The sequence below is a fragment of the Haliotis asinina genome, chromosome 2 (assembly GCF_037392515.1).
Source record: "Haliotis asinina isolate JCU_RB_2024 chromosome 2, JCU_Hal_asi_v2, whole genome shotgun sequence".
In the NCBI taxonomy this organism is placed as follows: Eukaryota; Metazoa; Mollusca; class Gastropoda; order Lepetellida; family Haliotidae; genus Haliotis; species Haliotis asinina.
The window spans coordinates 57,456,612-57,478,025 of NC_090281.1; the positions used below are offsets into that span (position 1 = coordinate 57,456,612).

Below are 21,414 nucleotides of genomic sequence, written 5' to 3' on the forward strand. Positions count from 1 at the left end.
ATATTATGTATGAGGCAAATTTTATTCCAAATTTGTTTCATGTTACATTATAATGACTGGAACAAAATGGCCAAGTGTGGATTACATATGGTGGTAACGTAGATTGCATGACAGTTTCCTACGATACCTCTTTGTATTTTTTCCAAAGTTAAAAGTTGTATCCCATCAACGGTCATTGCTTTTGGTGGAGAGAGTTGTATTTCATAAAAGGGCATATCAAGTATTAACATTGCTGTAATTGTATTTATGTTTTCTTAATCTGTGTTATTCGATTTGTCACAGAAATCAAGTGGATTACAAAACATAAACGATGCCTGTCTATGTTGGTTAAACGCATGGCCCGCACAGAAGTATCATTTTGTGGCAATGCATTTGGTCAGTTTTTGTGGTCGACACGTATGACAATATACTTACTTCCCGTCGACCAGTCTTGTGTCGCCTCGTTATGCTCATTCGTAACTACTCGTGTCATTCCGCCAAGCCGGATCGGAAAGAGACGAATAGTTACGAATGCGTTATGCTGAGAGGCTGAGAGCCGGACAGGGTAACAACATGCACCATACTTTAACGTCTTGGTCTGGTGTGGCATGACGCGGTCAGAGATGGAACCACTGACATGCAAGTGTAGACGCTCAGTCCGATAGACAAGGACGGTGAGCCTGTTAATGTGTCTAAGACCAGGGAGACTCTACAGCTCTCTAAAAAGCTCCCCGCTAAGACTAAGCAAGACGTCTCGAAGATACTAGCTAGCGTCAGCTACTGTACATGGACAATCTGCAAACGTGATAGGCCGACTAGCATCAGCTACTGTATTGACAGTTTCATTAACCTCATCAATAAGTGAATATGGTTTTTACGCTGCTATTAGCAATATTCCAGCAATATCACGGCGGTGCCCATGTGAAGAATCGAACCTGTGACTTCGGCGTGATGGGCGAACCTATATCTACCTCCCCGGAACAAATTCATGGGTGACAACCAGGGAGCCTATATAGAGAGTAGAGAGTTTATAGAGTATCCCTGGTGACAACTAACCTCATCCCCAGCTCCCATGTATAGTCGGATAGTCAATTAACACATGAGTCGGTGCTTTACTGCTTTACAAAGCTACACGAGTGGGCCGAAGGGGTTTGCTCCAATGGTTTATGCTCTTCATATTTGTGCAGTAATAAAAGAAGCACACCGTAAACCTGGGAGTAACTTCCGGGTCCTGAACGTCAGTGATAAATATTTATCGCTTTGGAATATGTAGACAATTCATTGCTGTAGACAATGCTGCATAATATAAGAGGGGATTTGGAGTAACTTACACTCGCCTAATTTAATCCCCAGTCATAAAGGTAAGACGCCCTTTTTGTTTCGTATCAGTCTATTCGACACCAGCGTCATTCGTACACTCATTGTGCCGTCAGTCAGAATACCCGGATAGAAATTGAGACACGAAATTGCTCTAGAATTTATTAACTGAATTGTAGTCATGGTAGATGCAAACAACGGAGTCTTCACGACTTAGGGGCGTTTTCTTAGACATCCGTTCTTAAATCATCATCGTGGTGAGCATAAGTTTTTAGTTTCGTGAATTGTTTTTAGCCGAAAATTCGGGGTTGGATAGATTAATAAACAGACTTTTAACGAAACTGAGCACCTGTAGAAAACTACAAGGATATTTTCCCTAACCAGGCAGAAAAAGAAAGTAAAGCTTGCCCAAAAGCAAACCCTAAAGCTAACTCTAAATCCCTAACCCGAAAACCTTAACCTAACCCTGAGTGTTAGAGTTAAGGATTATTGGTAAACATGGTAAGATATGAATAAAAAAGTCACAAAGTAAGGTGGCGAACATATTCTATAATCACACCAGTGAAAACAGATTCTGTCAAACTCTGAACATAAAAAGATTCATGCTTGCCACTTTATGTAAATGGTGATGAGTTATTAGGTTGGTGAGATAAGAATCTCTAAGACTTTATAACCCTGTCATTTTGGTGCTGACAGTTACGTAAGTGTTGTTTCAATTATTCCCAAATCAATCCTTACCCAAAAGAGTCACTTTGCAATGACCTCCTCCTGTAAATTAACTGGCTTAGGCACATCTTTATGATACAACAACCATTCTGATCAAACAAAACTGCAACAATCCTCCCAGATGTCAGTGATTTTCAATATTGGATCCTAGGCCTTGGTTCAATCATTTCAATTCGATTCTTCAAACAAGTTAAAACGTTAGATTTTATTTAACTCTCACTCTCAGATTCGTCCACTTGGCGAAGTCTACTAGCAACAATTTTCATGGGATAATGAGCCTGGCATCAGCCAATCACCTTTCACTTTTTTTCAGTGCCTGAAACTGCTCAAGTTTTAATAAAAATTGTGTCCTGTTTATGTGGAAATTATTCATATAGATATCTAAACATTGAATCAAAACAGTGATAATAGTTTCAGATTTGATTTTTGATGAATAGACCAGAATTGTTGCAGCCCTAATCCCTTCAACATGTTCTCTTAATTACCCATGGGTGAGCTAGAGTTTGGTACCCCAAACTTATCAAACATCCCAATCCATTTGTTTTACATTCAAGTCAAAATGGACATGCAAGACTAATTTCTTCTTTATGAACTTAAGTCCCCTAGAGTTTGTTTTGATTATAGTCTGGGGTATGTCTATTTTGTAATCAATTCAGGACCTATGTTAAACATTGGATTTTATTTACCTTCTTTCACAGTTTCACTGAATCTTAATCATTTAGTAGTTGACGATGTGTCTATGAAACATGATTACATGCATCTTTTGCAGGAGGCTCCCTCTTGCATCTCAGACAAGACATGTAAACGTCTTATACAACATCACCTGCTACCTCAGCTGTGTACACGATGCGGTTCAACAGCAAGGAGCTGGCATATGTAGCCACCCACTCAACTACTGTGGACAAAGAAGGCATTCTTCGCATGAAAGACAAACAAGATGGACTCTTCAAGAAGGGAGAAAGTGGGTTTTAATCTGATCTAGCATGAACTAGTTCATAGATGATTTGCCACACATTTATACCTGTGCTAAATATCAGTGTAAATATTTTACGCCATATATGAAATGAAGGGAGCTTGGGTTTCAGGCTAATGTTTTAATCTTAGGATCATTAAATTTGTTGATTTTAATGAAGCCAAACATTGGGCCTGTGATTTGTTAATGCTGGTTTACAGTATTTTTGGCCAAAAATTCTGTGGTAAACATATGTGCATGTGTGCATGCATGCATGCGTGCATGCATAATGAATGAAAACTGATTAATTTTTATTGGGTTGTTTGTTACCATGAATGATTTTTATTAATATTATCCTGTTTTGGTAAGAGTTATGAGATTGATGGTGAGAGATTCAAATACTCACACATGTGTTTGTTGATATAACAGCTCTCACTGGTCCAACTGAGCAATTTTCTGATGATCTTGTGGACTTGCTGTGGTGATTGTACATGGGTTCCCACAGTTTTAGGAAATCTAATTATCAATCACTAGGAGTTCCACACATCTCTTGGAATGTTTTAATCTGATTTCATTAGGTCATTTATATTATTTTCAGCGAATTAAGTTAAAATTCCACTTGGGGTATGAAAGCACGGTTACATGAATGTTCAGTTTGAAAAATAATTTTGGAGTCATTTTTGAGTTTCTACTTTGGGATTTAATGTAGCTTGTGTTTTGAAAGAAATAAATTTTATTTGCATTCCAAATCTAACAAATCTCATTTGTAATTATTAAACCCTTATCAGAAATATGATTGGAAATATAAGGTGAACATGTGGTAATAATTAAGTCAGAATATGTCTGTAACAAATATGTTTTCCTCTTTCTGTTAGACGCGTCAAGGAGGGTTAATTCTTTGAAATAAATTAGCAAAAACTAAAACACCAGTACAAAAAGAATCAAACAGGAAAAGAGTTATCATTCTTGTTTGAAGTAGTTCTGATGTTCTTACGCCATCATGAAATCCTTTAACAGAGGAACGAGTCACTATTCGGCTTGTCCCGGAATAACATGAGTTGGTCATAAATGGGTTATTTGTAATTTGTTGGCAGAGTTGTCTCCCTTCGGGATATCCTCCAACCTACAATCAGGAGTTCAAACCCCAGTTGTTTCAAGGGTTGTCAGTACTGTATCAGTACTCAGGGGTCTCACTAGAGAAGAACATGTTTACAACCTGTATGTCTTCCTGCTTTCCTCCCATCCACCTGACAAATCATGACATTACTGATATAAGGTTCAGCTTAGAGCCCAAACTTACTAAATTAACACAACGAAAAATTACCATGACTACATTGTACAGCTGTGGACATTCGGGTGTGGTCGATTTTTTCTTGTTTGTTGTGTGTGGTGTTTATTGTGACTTGTGAAAGTTTCATATGATCATGTTTGCATTTCAGCATACCAAGAAAGATATTTTAGACTCAAGGGAAACTTACTGTTTTACTTCAAAAATAAAGAAAATGTAAGTATGATTAAAACAATGATGTTGATTTAGTTAAATAACTGGGAAAGAACAAAAGAGTGATTATCTGCTCAGCAGAACACATCTGCATTTGATTGTCTTGAAAAGTGGCCATGGAGTATCTTATTGTTGATATCTAGGATAATAGGCCACAGCATATATCTTACTGCCCAATGAAGCAAAAGCTATTTGCTTTTTAGACATTTAAAAAATGTAAAATGGACAAGCAGTTTTCTATATTCAGTTGCAGAGGAGTTGTGTGACCTGGGTTCTGAGTCAGGCGTTCAGTCCAATCATTCACCTGGCAGAGCCTATGATGGACACTATTGTTGGTTCTGTAGCACTAATTGTTCCATCTACAATGTGTTCTTTCCTGTGGTTGCAGAGAAATGAGCCGCTTGGGGTCATCATCCTGGAAAGATGTACTGTGGAACTTGATCTCAAGGATGATATCAGCAACTCCTTCCTTCTAGGTGATACACTGACTGCATTCCCACTCTGACCTTCCTCATAGCTAGAAATAATCAGAGCATTCCTACACTGACCCAGCACACAGCAAGAAACAATCGGTGCATTCCTATGCTTTAAATTACATTTACCAGACTTGGGACCCACCTGGGCCCCATAATTTATCAGGAATGGAGAGTTACTCAGACATTACCCTCTACAACCCTCCCCAGAGAAAGAAACAGTCAGTGCATTCCTACACTAACCCTCCCCAGAGCAAGAAATAATTAGTGCATTCCTACACTGACCCTCTTCACAGCAAGAAACAATCAGTGCACTAACCTCCCCACAGCAGGTAACAGTCAGTGCCAGACTTGGCACCTCCCCAGAGCAAGAAACAATCAGTGCATTCCTACACTAACCGTCCCCACAGCAAGAAACAATCAGTGCATTCCTATACTAACCCTACCCACAGCGAGAAACAATCAGTCTACACTGACTGAGTCTAACCTTCCTCCAAGCAAGAAACGTATACATTTGGCATGTCCAAATCTGTCAGGCAAAGAGCCAAAGGTGGATTGGAGAAAATTGTTTTTTTCTCTTTTATATGGAAACGGTTGGTCCTGACACTTTGGAACAACTATTAAGAGATTTGAACATGGTCATGCAAAAACATTTGACAGGTAAAATGACTTGAGATTTTACCTTTTGCAGTGTACGAAGGAGAGGACCATCCATATTACTTTGCATGTTCCTCGGAGGAGGAGCGAGACAGCTGGATCCAGGCTCTGCATATCGCAAGCTATGAGTGTCTCAACATGCAGCTGCAGAGTCTTCGTGAACAGCTGCAAGCTAAGACTGGCAGAGACCCGATTCAGCTGCCTGCTCACCAGCATGCAACTCTGGACTATGAATCTCAGGGAGGTAGGTGCCAGCTGCCTTCTTACCAAAATGCAAATGTAGACCATGAATCTCAGGACGGTGCTCACCAACATGCACCTCAGGACTATTAATTTCAGGGAGGTAGGTACATGCAAATGTAGACCATGAACATCAGGGTGGTAGATACCAGTTGCCTATTCACCAACATGCACCTCAGGACTATTAATCTCAGGGAGGTAGGTACCAGCTACCTACTCGGCAACATGCACCTCTGGTCTATTAATCTCAGGGAGGTAGGTGCCAGCTGCCTCCTCACCAACATGCAGCTCTGGACTATGAATCTCAGGGAGGTAGGTGCCAGCTGCCTTCTTATGAACGTGGGCCTCTGGACTATGAATATCAGAGAAGTAGAACCAGATGATGCTGTCTGTTCACCAGCATTTTATTTAAAGCATAAATGATTTGCTTCTGGTTCATGACAGACTACATACTGTAACAGATAAAAGTGGGTATGAGTAATGTTGCAAAATTTCGGTGTAAAGTGATGTCATGTCAGCTTATGATGTCTTCAATGAAATACTGCTATTAAGAAAAACTAGAGGAAACATTAAATATTTTATCTTTGATTTTTGCCAAGGGAATAATTATACCTATTTTTGACATTCCATTACAAATGAATATTTAATCTATATTTTGATATCATGTCAAGTTTGGTACCAAGAATGTTAAATGGATTCATTTTGAGTCTAGCTTACTAAATATAGAACAAGTGAAAACAAAATTCCTTAATGCCCACCGAGTGGTATGCATAACCAATATTGCTGTTACCAGGGTCACAGAGCATGAGAAACATTTCTATTTTCCTGTATGTGTATAAACATGAGTGTTCAATGTTCATTTTTGTTTCTGTTTTTGTTGTAGAGCCCAGTGAAGAGGCTGTTCTGGAAATATCACTTTGTAAGTCCTAATGTTGTCTGTGTGTCATTTTTGTGATGAGCCATGGCTTCATGGAGCTCTGTAGCAATAGACTCTAACAGATCATATGTTGTGTTCAGTAGTGTAGTATCACTTGACATTAGTCTCCAGCGTGAAAATGGCTTTTTTATACTGTTGACTGAAATGTGAACCAGAATTAGATGATAATTCAAACCCACGATCATCAAGGGAACAGTGCATGTTATGTTAATAAAGAAAGTGTGGAAGGGGAGATAATCCATATTTGTAAGAGTCAAGAGGATGTATCTTTCAAAGTTTTTAAAGAACAAATGTCCGATTTGTGTAACAAACTCAAACCTGTAGACAATTCTCCACAGAACCATTCGTTATTTTTCTGCATAATAATTATGGTGTAGACGGCCCAAATGACCGAGTCAGCATCTCTTGGACAGATATAGCTGTAACAAGGGGTTTGAATCCTGGATTCTTCTTATGATTATTCTGATTATATTTCTGTCATCAGCATCGTACATGAGCTCGTGGGTGTACCGAAAGTGGTAAATGTGTGACACCTCTATCACTTCAGGCTTTGAATACTGTTTGAACCAGTGTTCAATACAGCCCACTCACTACTGCGTTCACTAACATAGTATGTGTAGCTACTTACTTGCTTAGTACTTAATAGTATAAGTTGTTCATTGGTCATTAGGTGAACATGGGTTGATGTACCCTTGATGTTTTTTTATGTTCCCTGTGGTCTAAACATCAAGGGTACATCAACCCATGGGCCCCAAGGGACCAGTGAACGATGTTGTCTTACTGAACACCTCAATGTTAATTCTGAATTGTTTGAGACATAGGTACAAAACTGTTTTTGTCGTCATTGCTAAATTTGACATATGACGGGAAAAACAGATTCAGTGTTATTTCCTTTTCATCGATTTACATTCACAAAACATCCTTGATTTCCATACAACATACACGATTCAATGTTATTCGAAATATAGAATTACTACCATAACTACGAAATGAGTCCAGCATTTCCAGGTAGGTACATAGAAAGTGTTCCTCGCTTAAAAGTGGGGTACGTTGGAAATAATATAAGAGCGCTCTGCCAGGCAGGAAGTGACTTTTATATGTGAGGTAAGATAAAAGGTGATAGATTCATGTGCTATGGAAATGGCGATACTTTTGTCAGTGTAGACAGATGATACATGTTATATCTGCCAGGGCAGTTTGTTGTTCAACAGTTGGAATACAAAAAGTTCAATACAGTTTTGGTGATATCTTATTTGTTTGCGATTGAATGTGCTTGGTACTATGTGTAACTTCTAACCTGATTCTGTTCCTCATAAAACTGAAGATTGAGTCTCCTGGTCACATGATGTGCTCAAGAAGCTGGCCATAGTAATCATAGTAACTGATAATTATTCTGTAACAACAAGTAGAGTGCTTCAGTATGTTCCTAAGTGGAGAAAGCACACTTGTAGGAATCAACACAGCCATGTACTTTTTCGTGGATACTTATTTACCATGATTTTACATAGATGTTTGTACCACAGCAGTTTACAGTGTGCATCAAAGTTACAATTTGCTCATTTATTCAGCTTGACAAATAGCTCCAACAGACAGGTGCAAAACAAATCCACTGTGTGTGTAAGATCTGGAATGAAGGAATGGTATCTCGTTGATGTGAAACCCTCAAAGAACAATAGATGCCAGTCACATCAAGGGTTCTCTGGCACTCTTGGACAATCCGGCTCATGATTTCCTTGCCAAGCATTTAGATCCACATAGATGCGCCATTTATGAGAATGGTTTATCATTAAAATATTAACATATGTCATATTTGGGATTTCACTTTCTTAGTAAAGTACAAATTCTAGTACTTTTTCGGTTGAGTCCCATCCGGGATTCGAACCCGCACCCGGAGAGTCAGGCACCTAATCGCCAGCACACAAAGTCAGCCGCCTAGCTCGCGACTGCGGTGGCTGAGCGAGCTAGGCGGCTGACTTTGTGTGCTGGCGATTAGGTGCCTGACTCTGAGGGTGCGGGTTCGAATCCCGGATGGGACTCAACCGAAAAAGTACTAGAATTTGTACTTTACTAAGAAAGTGAAATCCCAAATATGACATATGTTGCATTTGACCACTTTCTAAATGGCATCGTGTAATCATTAAAATATTAGCTCTTATCTATGCATTAGTTGTGATGAGAATGTGTCATGTTAGCTCTGTTACGGTTTAAGGTATTTCTGTAGCGTTCTAGTGAAATGAAACAATTTTCCTGCACAAGCTGACTTTTATGGACACAAGATGAACTTTCATCGCTTATGGTGTACCATATGTTTTATCTTAATTTTCAAATAACAGTTGATCTTATTCTTAAAATTTTATTTTCATTTTGTTTGGTTGTATTTCCTCAAATGGGGTAAACATGGGTTTTTTTCATTGGTTGAGGGTTCAGTGTGTCTGTTTTTCTGTAGAGTCTAAAACCATTCCTCCTTTTTCTGTTGTGGTTTGCCTGCACTATACGCAAGCTTGTGTTATACATGTTATATGAGGACTGTTTATGGCTTAGCTATATGTGACTTGGGACTACCTCACACATGAATCTTAAAGGAGTGGAGGATCCTTGTTATAGTGTCCATACATCACACTGAAAACTCTTGATCCCCCATGCGGGTATGTTATGTGAAGCATATTTTGGGCATTCTCCACTGTGATATACCTGGAATACTGCTAAAAGTGGCATTAGCTCTTGCAACCAAAAAGTACTCGACTGATAATATAGATGAAATTTTGTTCAGAGCATTATTGCACCCAATTAATATACTCCCAGAATTCTGAAAAATCCTTCTTTTGTCAGTTTGTGAAACAGAGATCAAATAATGTTGTTCAGTAACATTTTTTAGAGTGCATGTCTTGTAGAGTTCCCTGTAGATAGTTCTGTGTTTTGACGTGTAGGCATCATGTCTCTTGTGTTTTGTAAATCTGTGATTTTGGATGTTGATACATGTATGTTCTCTGACAGAGGTCATCATTTTTGTATACATATTTTCAGCATTTGTATCAAATGTTATGATGCATTTATTGTTTCTATCAGTTTTTTGGTATTTCCCTAGTCGTTATTTATAGTTATTCCTTTTTGTTAAACCTGAGCATGTTCCAGTAAATGCATATTTTATGAAAATAAACATAATTGAAAACTTTTTGGTGTTTTGCTAGTTTTTGTCATGGCATCTATATTAAGTTGGAATTGTAGAATTTCCTAACTGGAAAAGGATCTTTTCACCCAAACCATTTGTCACAGATATACTTTTACCACATTCATCTTGACCAAAATAATTCAATGATGTATCAGGTTTTCATAGCTTGAAATATCTCATTTAGAGCATTTACTGACAAGCGACATTTTGAAGTAAATTCCTAGAAATCTCAATGAAACCGAAATGGAACAGGTTATCTTGAGATGATGAATGTAATAAAACAAGGTGAACCACATCATTGTTCCTTCCACATCAGTAATCACAAATCTGAGTGACTCAGTGTGTTCCAGTCGCCATTTTATGGACGGGATGTCATCTGCTTTCAAGCCATGTTAATGTGTCGCTTTACCACATACATAATGATTTACATACATCAATACTGAGGGAGTATTCCTGCAGGTTGTGGAGGTAGGCGGGATGGGAGGAGGAAGAGGAAGTGATGACAGATGTTGGGCAAACCATGACAAGACTACAATTTAATCTGTGATGGATTGACAGAAACTTCCGGTGTTGTGGCATCGTGTTTCATCATCAGAGAGGATAACGGGGACTCCACGGAAATATTTTTTGCAAACTTGCATCTGTTTAACAAATAATGTTTGTAGCCCTGAACTTTCCAGAATACCAATTTGACGTTTCAGGTTTAATGTATCATGTTTGTAAAGATACATTCCTCATGATTCTGCTTGCCAAGATATTTAGTATTCTTATCCAAGCTTTTTACCTGTACATTCGATGTACAAACAGTGTTTTCACACTTGCTTAGAGAACTATGGTGGTACAACTTTGGCTTCTGAGAGGCATCACAAAGGGTTTGCTAACCTTTATGAAGATGTGAAGCCTGATGCCAGTGTTCCAGGCTGTGATAATACTACAGTTTTTGCAGACCACATAAATGCCTTAAAGCTGAGGAAGTGATAGGTCAATAGTGACAGCTTGGTAGATTATGATACCTGGAAAGTACTGTTCTTCGTGAGAGTCAATACAGGTGTCATGTTGACTGTGTCTTTTGTACACAAAGAGACGATAATGACTGCCACAGAGTGAAGATACATATTGCCAAACAGTTGCCATAGTGATTGCTTCTGGCTTGATGGAGGTAGTTGTACTGACCACACAAAGTTGATGCATGTATCTTTATAAAGTATTTAGAAGCTGGTTTGATGAAGAGGAACACTTTTTATGGATAGACAGCTTCTTTATTGTAGTGGATGTGATGCTTGATAGCTGTGTTAGGATCTACACCAAAACATCACATCCACTGCTTTAAAGAAGTCATATTACTGTTGATGCATGTAGTTGATGTGTACTGTCCTTGTTGCAGCCTGTACTGACCTGCCAACGGACAGCAGTGGACAGCCGCCCAACCCTCTGGTTGTGGTGCACACCATGACTCCCCCAGTCCAGCAGCTGTGGGTCAAACACAACCACACAGAGGTGGTGGAGGTGAGTTCCACATCGGTATGTGTCACTCACTACATATATGAGTCGGTGCAACATTAACTATGTTCCAGAAAATGAGTGTCTTGTGCCACATGCTTGTCATGATAGTCAAGTGAAACCAGGAGGAACTGAATAGATGAGCCAGCAACGCTGCATAAGCAGAAAACATTGTTCTCTCACATTGCATGAATATTTCTCTATTCTGTATTCACTTAAAGCATGAAGTCTGTATACAGGTTATTTTTCATCTTTTCATATGCATGTGTATATACTTTGTTTCATATATTTTTAGAAATGCTACAACCCCCAGTTTCTGAGGACGATTGGTTTTGGTGGAAGTGAGGGTGTGGAGACTGGTACTCGAGTCAGGCTGACTGTCTACCACGTTGTAGAGAGGATGACTGGCACTGTGAGTGGTAATGACCTATGATGATCTCCCTTTAGCTGGATTAAATAGTTTAAATCAGTTTAGTGTGACTCGTAAGCATGTAATGTGCATAGATCAATAAAATCTGACAAACAGACAACTTTGAGGGGACACTGAGAAGGGCTGTGCAATATGACTGGTTGCAGGTATTTACCAGTTCAGACATGAAATCGATACTTATTGTGAAAAAAACGGTATTTTGTGTTCAGAAAACTTCATAACACTCTGAAATCTTCGGGTATTTCCGTTTTTCACACCGGAAGTCAAACTGAGTTCGGTTTGAAGTTGTATTCCTAATTTTTGCTTCATAGTGTTTTGGATCTAAATGTTTTAAAATATTTACTCATTAATGACTGGTGATCTCTGATGTCTCTTCCCTCTTTCTGTCTGAAATCTCAGGGCCTTTTTTTCGAAGAGTTGAGAAATTTGTTCAAACTAGTAACCACTGTGTTGATGGTTAATTGTTTTCCTTGTTTCAAATTTGCTAAATATTATTTATTTTGTCTTAATTAACAGCTTATATTAAAACTTAATCAAGCATAGTGATTTTGTTGTGTTTCTGTTGTGTAAATTTAAGCAATAACTAGATTATGAGATGTTTTTTGTTGAAAGAATTCTTGTAACATATTACAATACATATCACAATGATTATGTTCGTATCGTAATATATCACTTATGAAAATTTTTGGCAGTACACACATATAATAGTGAGATCATTTTAGCTCAAAATCAGGACTTCACCTGCACTAAAAGCCAAGTACTACTCAGCCACTCGTGGAGGAGGGTCAGGTAGGGAAGAACCAAGTGATCACAAATTACATTAATGAGTTTTATTCTTTGAATGGATCATGAAATTTATTATAACCAATTCAGTAAGTTTTGCAAGAAACATTATATATATATATATATATATATATATATATATATATATATATATATATATATATATATATATATATATATATATATATATCATCACAGTTTTCTGCATGTCAGTTCAGTGATGAACCACCATGTCTTGCCCCTTCTCATCAGCATTCACAGCTTCCCAATGTTGCCTCCATGCCTATCTGTACTCCACTACTATGAGTAGCCAAGTGGAAACTAAAGAAGAAACAATGGCATGAAGTTTGTAGACAGGTGTGAAAAGTAATAATGATGTGAACATTTTTTTGTGATAAAAAGGTTGGATATCTTTGTGACATACATGTATGATTTGATGTCACAGTTATGTTACGCAGTTATTTTCCTTTGTCTTGCTTCTAATCACACTTCATGATATTTTTGCCACACAATCATTTATCCTGTGGTAAATCTGGATAAGAGTTATCTCCCCTTATCAAATTGAATTTGAACATGATGTTTTAATTGAATACAATGTTGATACCCTCTGTTTTTTTATTTTTGAATATTAATCTTGTGTGAATTTATTGTGTTAAAATTCATATATAAAGAAATCTTGTTTTTATAAAAATCTGTCTTCCATTGACGAATCTATATTTTTTAAAACTTTTTCAGAAGTTAATTAATGTGTCAAATACTACATACTGCCTTGAAAATTGATTTTCCCCATTTTATTTCATATCAGTGCTGAAATGTCTTTATAAAAAAACACGTATTGAATAGTAAAAGTAAACAATTTACTTTTAAGAGAACTTTTATTGACATATTACTTTTTACAGATAGTACAACAAGGTGGTGCCACTTGTCAAACAAATGCTGCAGTGACTTGCTATTCATATTACATGATTAGGTTTAGAACACATTTTTCTGCAAACTGATGCTAAGTTTAACAATTTCTTGACATTTTTATATTTTGAATTCAACCTTCTTAAAACAGATTGTTTGTTACAGATGTCACAGCTGGGTCAGACAGTCTTCTCATTGCAAGATGTACTGATGGCACCGAAGATGAGCCTCACACAGAGCCTACAGTAAGTCATTAATCACAGGTAAAGTCTAAAGAAAGTCAGGGGCCCGTTTCACAAAACTCTCGCAAGCCTAAGATCTCGTAACTTTTCTCGTAGCTCTTGTACCTGGCATACTGTAACATAGGAGGTGCAAGTGCTACGAGAAAAGTTACGAGATCTCAGGCTTACGAGAGTTTTGTGAAACGGGGCCCAGGTCACACACATCTCACACAGAGTGTACAGATAGACAAAACATTTCTCAAAGCAATGACATGCATATATATACTTGAATGTTATCATTTTAATGTTTGGCAGATGTTCAAATGCATAATTAGCACTAGTGGTATATCTTGCTACCTATTAATTCGCTTGTTTGTGGTAACTCTCACCACTCAACAATACATGTGGATAAGTGAGGCCAGCAGTAATATTTCAATAACAATCTGATTATTATTACCCTGGATAGCCCAAGCTGCTGTGAGAAGGATAAGAGTCACATGACTTATCCCACTGGGTACCCCACATGTATCACATGTGATCTTTGGGAGGGCCATTACTTAAGTGCTAGAAACTCTTCGAAGTCAAAACACATTCGCCCCTCCAAGGACTCTCATGCTCATTTTTGTGTAACTTCAACTGATTTGTGACCTAAGCTGAATGCACAGGACCACATACCACCACCAGCAGTGGGAGGGCATAGGCCACATATTGAATATCCTACAGAAAACATATGTATCCACAATAAATAAAGTTTGGAAATTTAAATATATGTGTGAAGTGATCTTAATATATGTTTTTCATGTTAGTATTTACAACACATATGTTCCATTTGTGTACATTACTCGTCAGTGGATGTTTTTCACATGCAGCATGAATTTTTGGTAAGACCATATATATTTGGTACTGGGATGGACATTGTGTGGTGGTGTAGTTGTTAGGTGGGGGAGAATGTGTGGTTTGGTGTTTGGTACCGAGGTGAGTAGATACACTTCAGCTTGCTGATTGAATCAGGTCTTTACTGCACACGATATTGTCAATGCATGCTGTTTGGGTGTAGGGTATGCTGTGCTGGGTCAGGGCTGCTGTATCTACCGAGGTACTGATTCTTACATCACCGTTGATTCTCACACAGATCTACTCTCAGAGTTCCTTGAATGCATTGATCTTCCAGCCAAACCATTCAGTTCCTGATGTACTGTGAAGTAGTGAAATAAATGACCTTTTGAATAGATTTTGATCGGCTTCGTCAGAAGACTATGCTGTCATGTTTGTATGTCGGTTTTGTGTCTCCAGTAGTGTGGCAACATGGCAACATTTGTATAGCATTTGCTTTCTATGACATCTTCACAACCACTGGACATAAGGTTTGCACACTTTCATGCTGTTCAGAAGGGACTGTCATGGAGGTGGAAGGCTTCGCTAACCATGTGAGCCTAAATCTGTCATACTATTTCTGATGAACCTGTTACAGGACCAATGAGATGAAAGATGGAGGAAAGATCACAGTGATGGCGTGGATCAATGATGATAACACCTCACTGGTGGACATTCAGAGGGACAAGGTATAAGATTCATATTGTTTCTGTTCTCAAAAGAGTCCTCCAAATATATTGCAGGAAAAAAAATAAGGGATCACATGAAAGGACAAGTGTTCCTGTATTTTTATTTTATTTTTTTTATTTTTTAAATTTGTATTGCATAACTTGTGAAGAAACCTGGGAATCCTGTGACTCAGAAGGTTGTGATAGTTTCCTCCATGTTGGGGGTGCAGGTAGGTCCTTCCCAGCATGTAACACCTTTCTATATCACTGTGCTATCACTAACACCTTTGTGTTAGTGGACATTACAAGAATTTTCAGTTTTCCTTTCTGATTCCAATTGTAGTGACATTTATATTTTTGTGCTTGTCATTACACCAACTTTGCTGTTTCTTGCATTTAATTTGTGTTGCATTAAATTTTGTATAATCAATTGGGTTCTGGTATGCTGTGAAGAGTTGCTTCCCCATGGTTTTCAAGCACTGCTGTAGCTCATCATACCAAAGAGCCATTGGATTCACCGCATGGGTACTATGCGTGATTCCCATTTTTGGCATCCCTCACCATTATTTATAATTCAGAAAACTTGCTAAAAACTGCTTAAAGCTAAGATCGCTCACTCACCCACTCACTCACTGGTTTTCAAAGTTAATGACTCATTGTTTGTTAGCACCTAACATTTTAGGGGGGTTGAACCAGTCTGCTTAACTTCTACAGTCTACATCACCTCTTGTACTCAATTGGCGCTTGAGTATACTGTAAATGGTATCAGTGGTGCTGGTCCAACACTGAGTGCTTGCGACCACGTGCATTTGCATGCTGGGTCAGGCTGATTATATTACTACCTGCCAGGTAGTAAAAACAGTGGCATGATGTTGAAATACTGCTGCATGTTGCAGGGATCTGAAAGTGCTGCAGCTCAGAACCTCCGCTCCAGACCCAAGTCCCTCACTAGACACAAGGACAACCTGAAGATCTACTTCGACAATGTTATCAGCAAGACTTTCCGATTTGCCACAAACAGCGAGAGCCATGTGCTCCAGGTGCAGGAAAATATGGCTGAGAGTAAATGGACTCTGGACATCCCTGCCAAGCTGCTGTGAGTTACACCAAGGGTTAGGTGTGATGTTTGAAGAGGACGTGATGTAATCATTTTATAGGATATTTTAATAGTCTTTCTCATGTAATCATTTTCGTATAAGTGATATACATTTATCCCTTCTAACTGGTTACATGAACATTGGCTTGACTTTAAAGTTTATAGTACTTAGTAGACAACTAAGTCTTCATAAACTGCTACATTGCAAATCATTTTTTTACCTGTTGGAGAAACCACTGTGAAAATAACACCTGTGTCCTTGAAAAATAGAGAAACACCTACGGTTTTTCAACTTTGAGGTTTCAAACTCATTTTTAATACATGTAAATGTAGGAGTCCACATTAATGCCTAGAACAAACTTAACAAAATCTATAAAGTTTTTCTTCTTATTCTGACAACTCTCACTTCTGATTCAAGGTAAATATCGTTTTGATGTTTACTTGTAATTTGTCTCGTATGAACGATTCATATAATAGACAGTTGGTGTAAGATATCATCTACAGGATGTATTTCCAAACATATGAAACCTTGGCAATGCTGTTTTAATTTAACTTACGACTCTCTAAAATTGATCATTAGGTTTTCTGTTCTTACATTTGTCCATGTCATTTATATCTTGTAAACTGGTCAATAACTGAACAGCATTTTGTTCTTTTTTGTTGATATTTGACCCTTCTAGAGGCAGGTTTTTGTGTTCATGTAGAAATCCATTGACTGAGAGACAGCAAGTAACCTACTCTCAACTAGTCATTGGTATCCATGATAGGGGCTGTTCAAACATGCGTCCTCTGTAGGAGGGGCGGTGGGGTAGCCTAGTGGTTAAAGCATTCGCTTGTCATGTCATGGGTTTGATTCCTCACATGGGTACAATGTTTGAGGCCCATTTTCTGGTGTCCCCTGCCATGATATCACTGGAATATTGCTAAAAGCGACGTAAAACCAAACTCACTCACTCACTCCTCTGTAGGTCATAATGCTAATGATGTTTCATCTAGGAAGCTGTGGATTGATGAAGAGAAGCAACGGATATCCTTGCTACAGGACCTGGGAGAGGTGAGGATTTATCTCAGTCATTGTAACCTGTTGATTTGGTTATGAGGTTTTAGGTCCATAACCTTGTAATATTTCAAAATGTACTCTCCATGCCATTATGTCTCCATTTGTTTTGTCAAGGATTGTTTCTGTCAAAGTCTGTAGTTTTAGGAGAGCAAACAAAAAATAATCTGTCTCAGATATATTTGTTTAGAAGTAATGTTAATTGAACTTAAGGTGTTGGCAGAAAATAAATTGGATCATTAATTATATTTTTCAGTTTTGAAGGAAATAGGGTCAGCTGATCCTTGATGCAACAAACTGAAATTAATGGCCATGTATTTGATTGACATTGATTGGCATATTGAACCTCTCAACTGTAAAATGTTGTTGACTGGACTAGTCCTATACACAGTTATTAGTAACCAGCATGAAAATGTGCACATTTCTATTCTTATCACAGCTTTAATGGTCTGGCCAGGTTGTGGTGATTGGATTGTAGCCACTGGCTGGGAACTGTGCACCATCACCAGTCTGCACTGCAACATATCTCTTTGCTCTAGAATCATATCAGAGGATTAATGTCAGTCAGCTGTTTGTGGAATATCATATGTATGTGGATAGTTTGTATTCTTGTTTCTGATGATGAGCATTTTGTTACATTATGATTACACTGTGTTTCAGTATGAGGTGTGTTGAATAGATTATCCAGCTTCAGAATTCCAACACAGAAATTTAGTCAGTTAATATTAATCACAGACTGGGCTTTGAAGATCTGGGTTAGAATTGATCTTCAGAACCCAGACCAGTCATAAAGGTCAGGTTTCCTGACTTGATTGTAGCATATCCAAGTAGTGTAGATCAGTGCTCATGATTTCAGTCACTGGATGGATCACTATTTACAGACTGCCGTCATGTGGCTGGAATATTATGGAGAGTGGTGCAGCAAAGCTTAAAACAAAGCTTGATGAGTGAGTGAGTTGGGTTTTATGCCACTTTAGCAGTAATATTCACTGGTCAGTGCTGTCTGAGACAGGATAGTGATGTAAGAGACAGGTCTGTGCTGTGTGAGACAGGTCAGGGCTGTCTGAGATGGGATGGTGCTGTCTGAGACAGGATAGTGCTGTCAGAGATAAGTCAGTGCTGTCTGAGACAGGATAGTGCTGTTAGAGATAGGTCAGTGCTGTCTGAGAAAGGATAGTGTTGTCTGAGTCAGATCAAAGCTGTGTGAGACAGGTCTGTGGTGTGTGAGACAGGTCAGGGCTGTCTGAGATGGGATGGTGCTGTCTGAGACAGGATAGTGCTGTCCAAGTTGGGTCAGCGCTGTGTGAGACAGGTCTGTGCTGTGTGAGACAGGTCAGTGCTGTCTGAGATGGGATGGTGCTGTCTGAGATAGATCAGTGCTGTCTGACATAGGTCAGTGCTGTTATGCAGACATGAGAATTTTCTGCCGATCCACGGTTTTCCAGGATATAGTTTCGTTTTGAACTTTTGAGATTGATGTAAATCTGCAATAAAAGACCACAAAGACCGCCAGCTAAATTATCAGTGTCTTTTGTCCTTTGCCATTCTAATGTCTGTGCCTAAGATAGGTCAGTACTGTCTGAGATAGGTCGCATTGACAGCAACATCATCAGTGATACAGAACATTGGAGATTTTGACACATTTTGCTGATCTGTTACTTGCTTCTCTTACATGAGGTGTGAGATTCAGGGCAGCTGCCTGAGATGGGTGCAGCATGTGTCAGGGCTGTATGTGTGTATGTTTCAGCTTGTGCCTGAGATAGAAGGAGAGCAGGTGATGTGGATCACACTGGCTGCAGCCACTGTGGCTTGCTATACCGACATGCTGGACTCCATCACTGACTACAAAGGTTCTACACATAGACACACAAGTGTATACACAAATAGATAACTTGATTTGCATGGAACTGTTATCACTGTAAACAGATGTATTTGTTCTACCATAGACATTCAGATTATGACAATACTAATATGTCTCCCATCATTTATTCATAGAAGTATATTCATGCTGCTTGACCAGAGATTGAATCACCATGATGACTATCTGTTGAATTTGTTATCAATAATACACACCCAACACAAGAACCCTCACGAGGACTCCAGTGCAGAATGGGGCCACTATCTCCCATTCTTGTCTTGGAAGTAATTTAGATGGAAATGATAGACATGGTCGTTTCCACATGATTTTTTGAATATTTTTCATATTTTGTTAGCTGGCTTACTCAAAATGTTCATTATTATTAAAAAGTTGAGTGTCCTTAGTTGCATACAGAAATTCTTTTAAGCCCACTCGTCTCAATGCTGACAACTTGCAAGATATCATTTCCCCTGAACTGCATGGCTGTGTGAGTCTACTGCACTGTGGCAGGAAGCATGTCGTTCATTTCCTGCGCCATGAGACATAGACTGATCTGCATCTGTCTCCAACATCAGCATGGCATTCTTTCCTTAACTAACCTGTTTCTGTCTCCTCTAGATGCTCTGGAGCCTCAATGGCCACCATCACCTTTCAATATGAATACAACATGGAGTGATCAAAACTTGATTTGATTCAGAAACCATGTCAAAGCAAGTTACTTGTGGAGTGACAAAACTTACTTTGTGTAATTCACTGAATGTTGATATGATAGAATGACCTGTTAATAATCTTTAATCGGGGGATCTGGGATTTCGTATGGGATGATATGTTTTTAGCTGTAGTTTCAACACCATTTTGTGCAATTTAAAACATTGAGTCTAAACATTGTTTTCTTTTTGAATTGCAAGAATTATTTTTTTATTGCAATCTAAAGCATTAATACTTTTCTTCAAGACTTTTCTAAGACAGTTTTCATTTTCGTACAATCCCCCTGAAAGCAAATGTTGTTTTTTGTTTTAGACAAACAGATTTTGAAATAGAAAAAACTTTGTTCCATATATGAAACTCATGTGGCAAATTCTCTTTTTTGTCTGGTTGTTTTGCTTCTTAAATGGTTTCTCTTATTCTGTACACATGTACATTGTGGAAGCTTGAACCATTAAGTTTTGGTCACTTGCTTGTAGGGGAAACAGCTGTGTAACGAGCTTGTTATGACTCATTCTAACTGGTATGTATTTCTCGCCAGCTTTCAACTGACTGGGGCAATGTCCGCCAAGAAATGACCGACTTTTGCATGAGTGTGGTGACCACATACACCCAAAACATCTCCTACTTAACTGCATATACAGGTAGTAACTAATGATATATATCACCATTCATAGTGTTATGTACATGTATATGGATTATAATGTCACATCCTGCTCAACTGCATATACAGGTAGTAACTTAATGATATATATCGCCTTTCATAGTGTTATGTAGATGTATATGGATTATGATGTCACATCCTGCTCAACTGCATATACAGGTAGTAACTAATGATATATATCGCCTATATCGCCTTTCATAGTGTTAAGTAGATGTATATGGATTATGATGTCACATCCTGCTCAACTGCATATACAGGTAGTATCTAATAATGTATATCGCCTTTCATAGTGTTATGTATATGGATTATGATGTCACATCCTACTTAACTGCATATACAGGCAGTAACTGATGACATATATCACCTTTCATAGTGTTATGTAGATGTATATGGATTATGATGATTCAGTACTGACTTAGTGGTAGTAAATTTAGTTTTGTGGTATGATATCAATAACTGAAAATAATGTTAATTGAAAATACAGAATGTGAGTTTATAGTCAAAGTAACTTTTGTCTTAAAGTATATATTTTTCATTAAATTACTACTAAAATAATTCATGTGAGAATCACACAAAAAAATAAGTCTATCACTTGAAGAAATGATCACCCTAACAACTACATGTCTGCTGCATGCTGCATGCTTTTTCTTGACAATGATAGTGTCCCTAGAATATTCATAACATATGGTAGAGACATTCTTC

General features: G+C 38.2%; 1 protein-coding gene across 3 annotated transcripts in view; it reads left to right on the forward strand.

Moving 5' to 3' along the window:
- Window positions 1–498: 498 nt before the first annotated feature.
- Window positions 499–21,414, forward strand: part of LOC137273978 (inositol polyphosphate-4-phosphatase type I A-like) — a 33,821-nt gene continuing 12,905 nt past the window's right edge. Inside the window, exons 1-13 of one of the 3 annotated variants that reach the window (XM_067806912.1) lie at window positions 499–653; window positions 2,792–2,983; window positions 4,414–4,478; window positions 4,864–4,951; window positions 5,640–5,849; window positions 6,729–6,764; window positions 11,336–11,457; window positions 11,747–11,863; window positions 13,736–13,815; window positions 15,263–15,353; window positions 16,229–16,428; window positions 17,425–17,482; window positions 19,233–19,335. In XM_067806912.1, coding sequence (XP_067663013.1) covers window positions 2,869–2,983; window positions 4,414–4,478; window positions 4,864–4,951; window positions 5,640–5,849; window positions 6,729–6,764; window positions 11,336–11,457; window positions 11,747–11,863; window positions 13,736–13,815; window positions 15,263–15,353; window positions 16,229–16,428; window positions 17,425–17,482; window positions 19,233–19,335 — 1,285 coding nt within the window. In that variant the 5' untranslated portion in view covers window positions 499–653; window positions 2,792–2,868. Of the gene's footprint in view, window positions 654–1,162; window positions 1,341–2,791; window positions 2,984–4,413; window positions 4,479–4,863; window positions 4,952–5,639; window positions 5,850–6,728; window positions 6,765–11,335; window positions 11,458–11,746; window positions 11,864–13,735; window positions 13,816–15,262; window positions 15,354–16,228; window positions 16,429–17,424; window positions 17,483–19,232; window positions 19,336–20,589; window positions 20,693–21,414 lie in introns of those variants that run through there. The other 2 variants (XM_067806913.1, XM_067806911.1) reach the window with 2 other exon arrangements.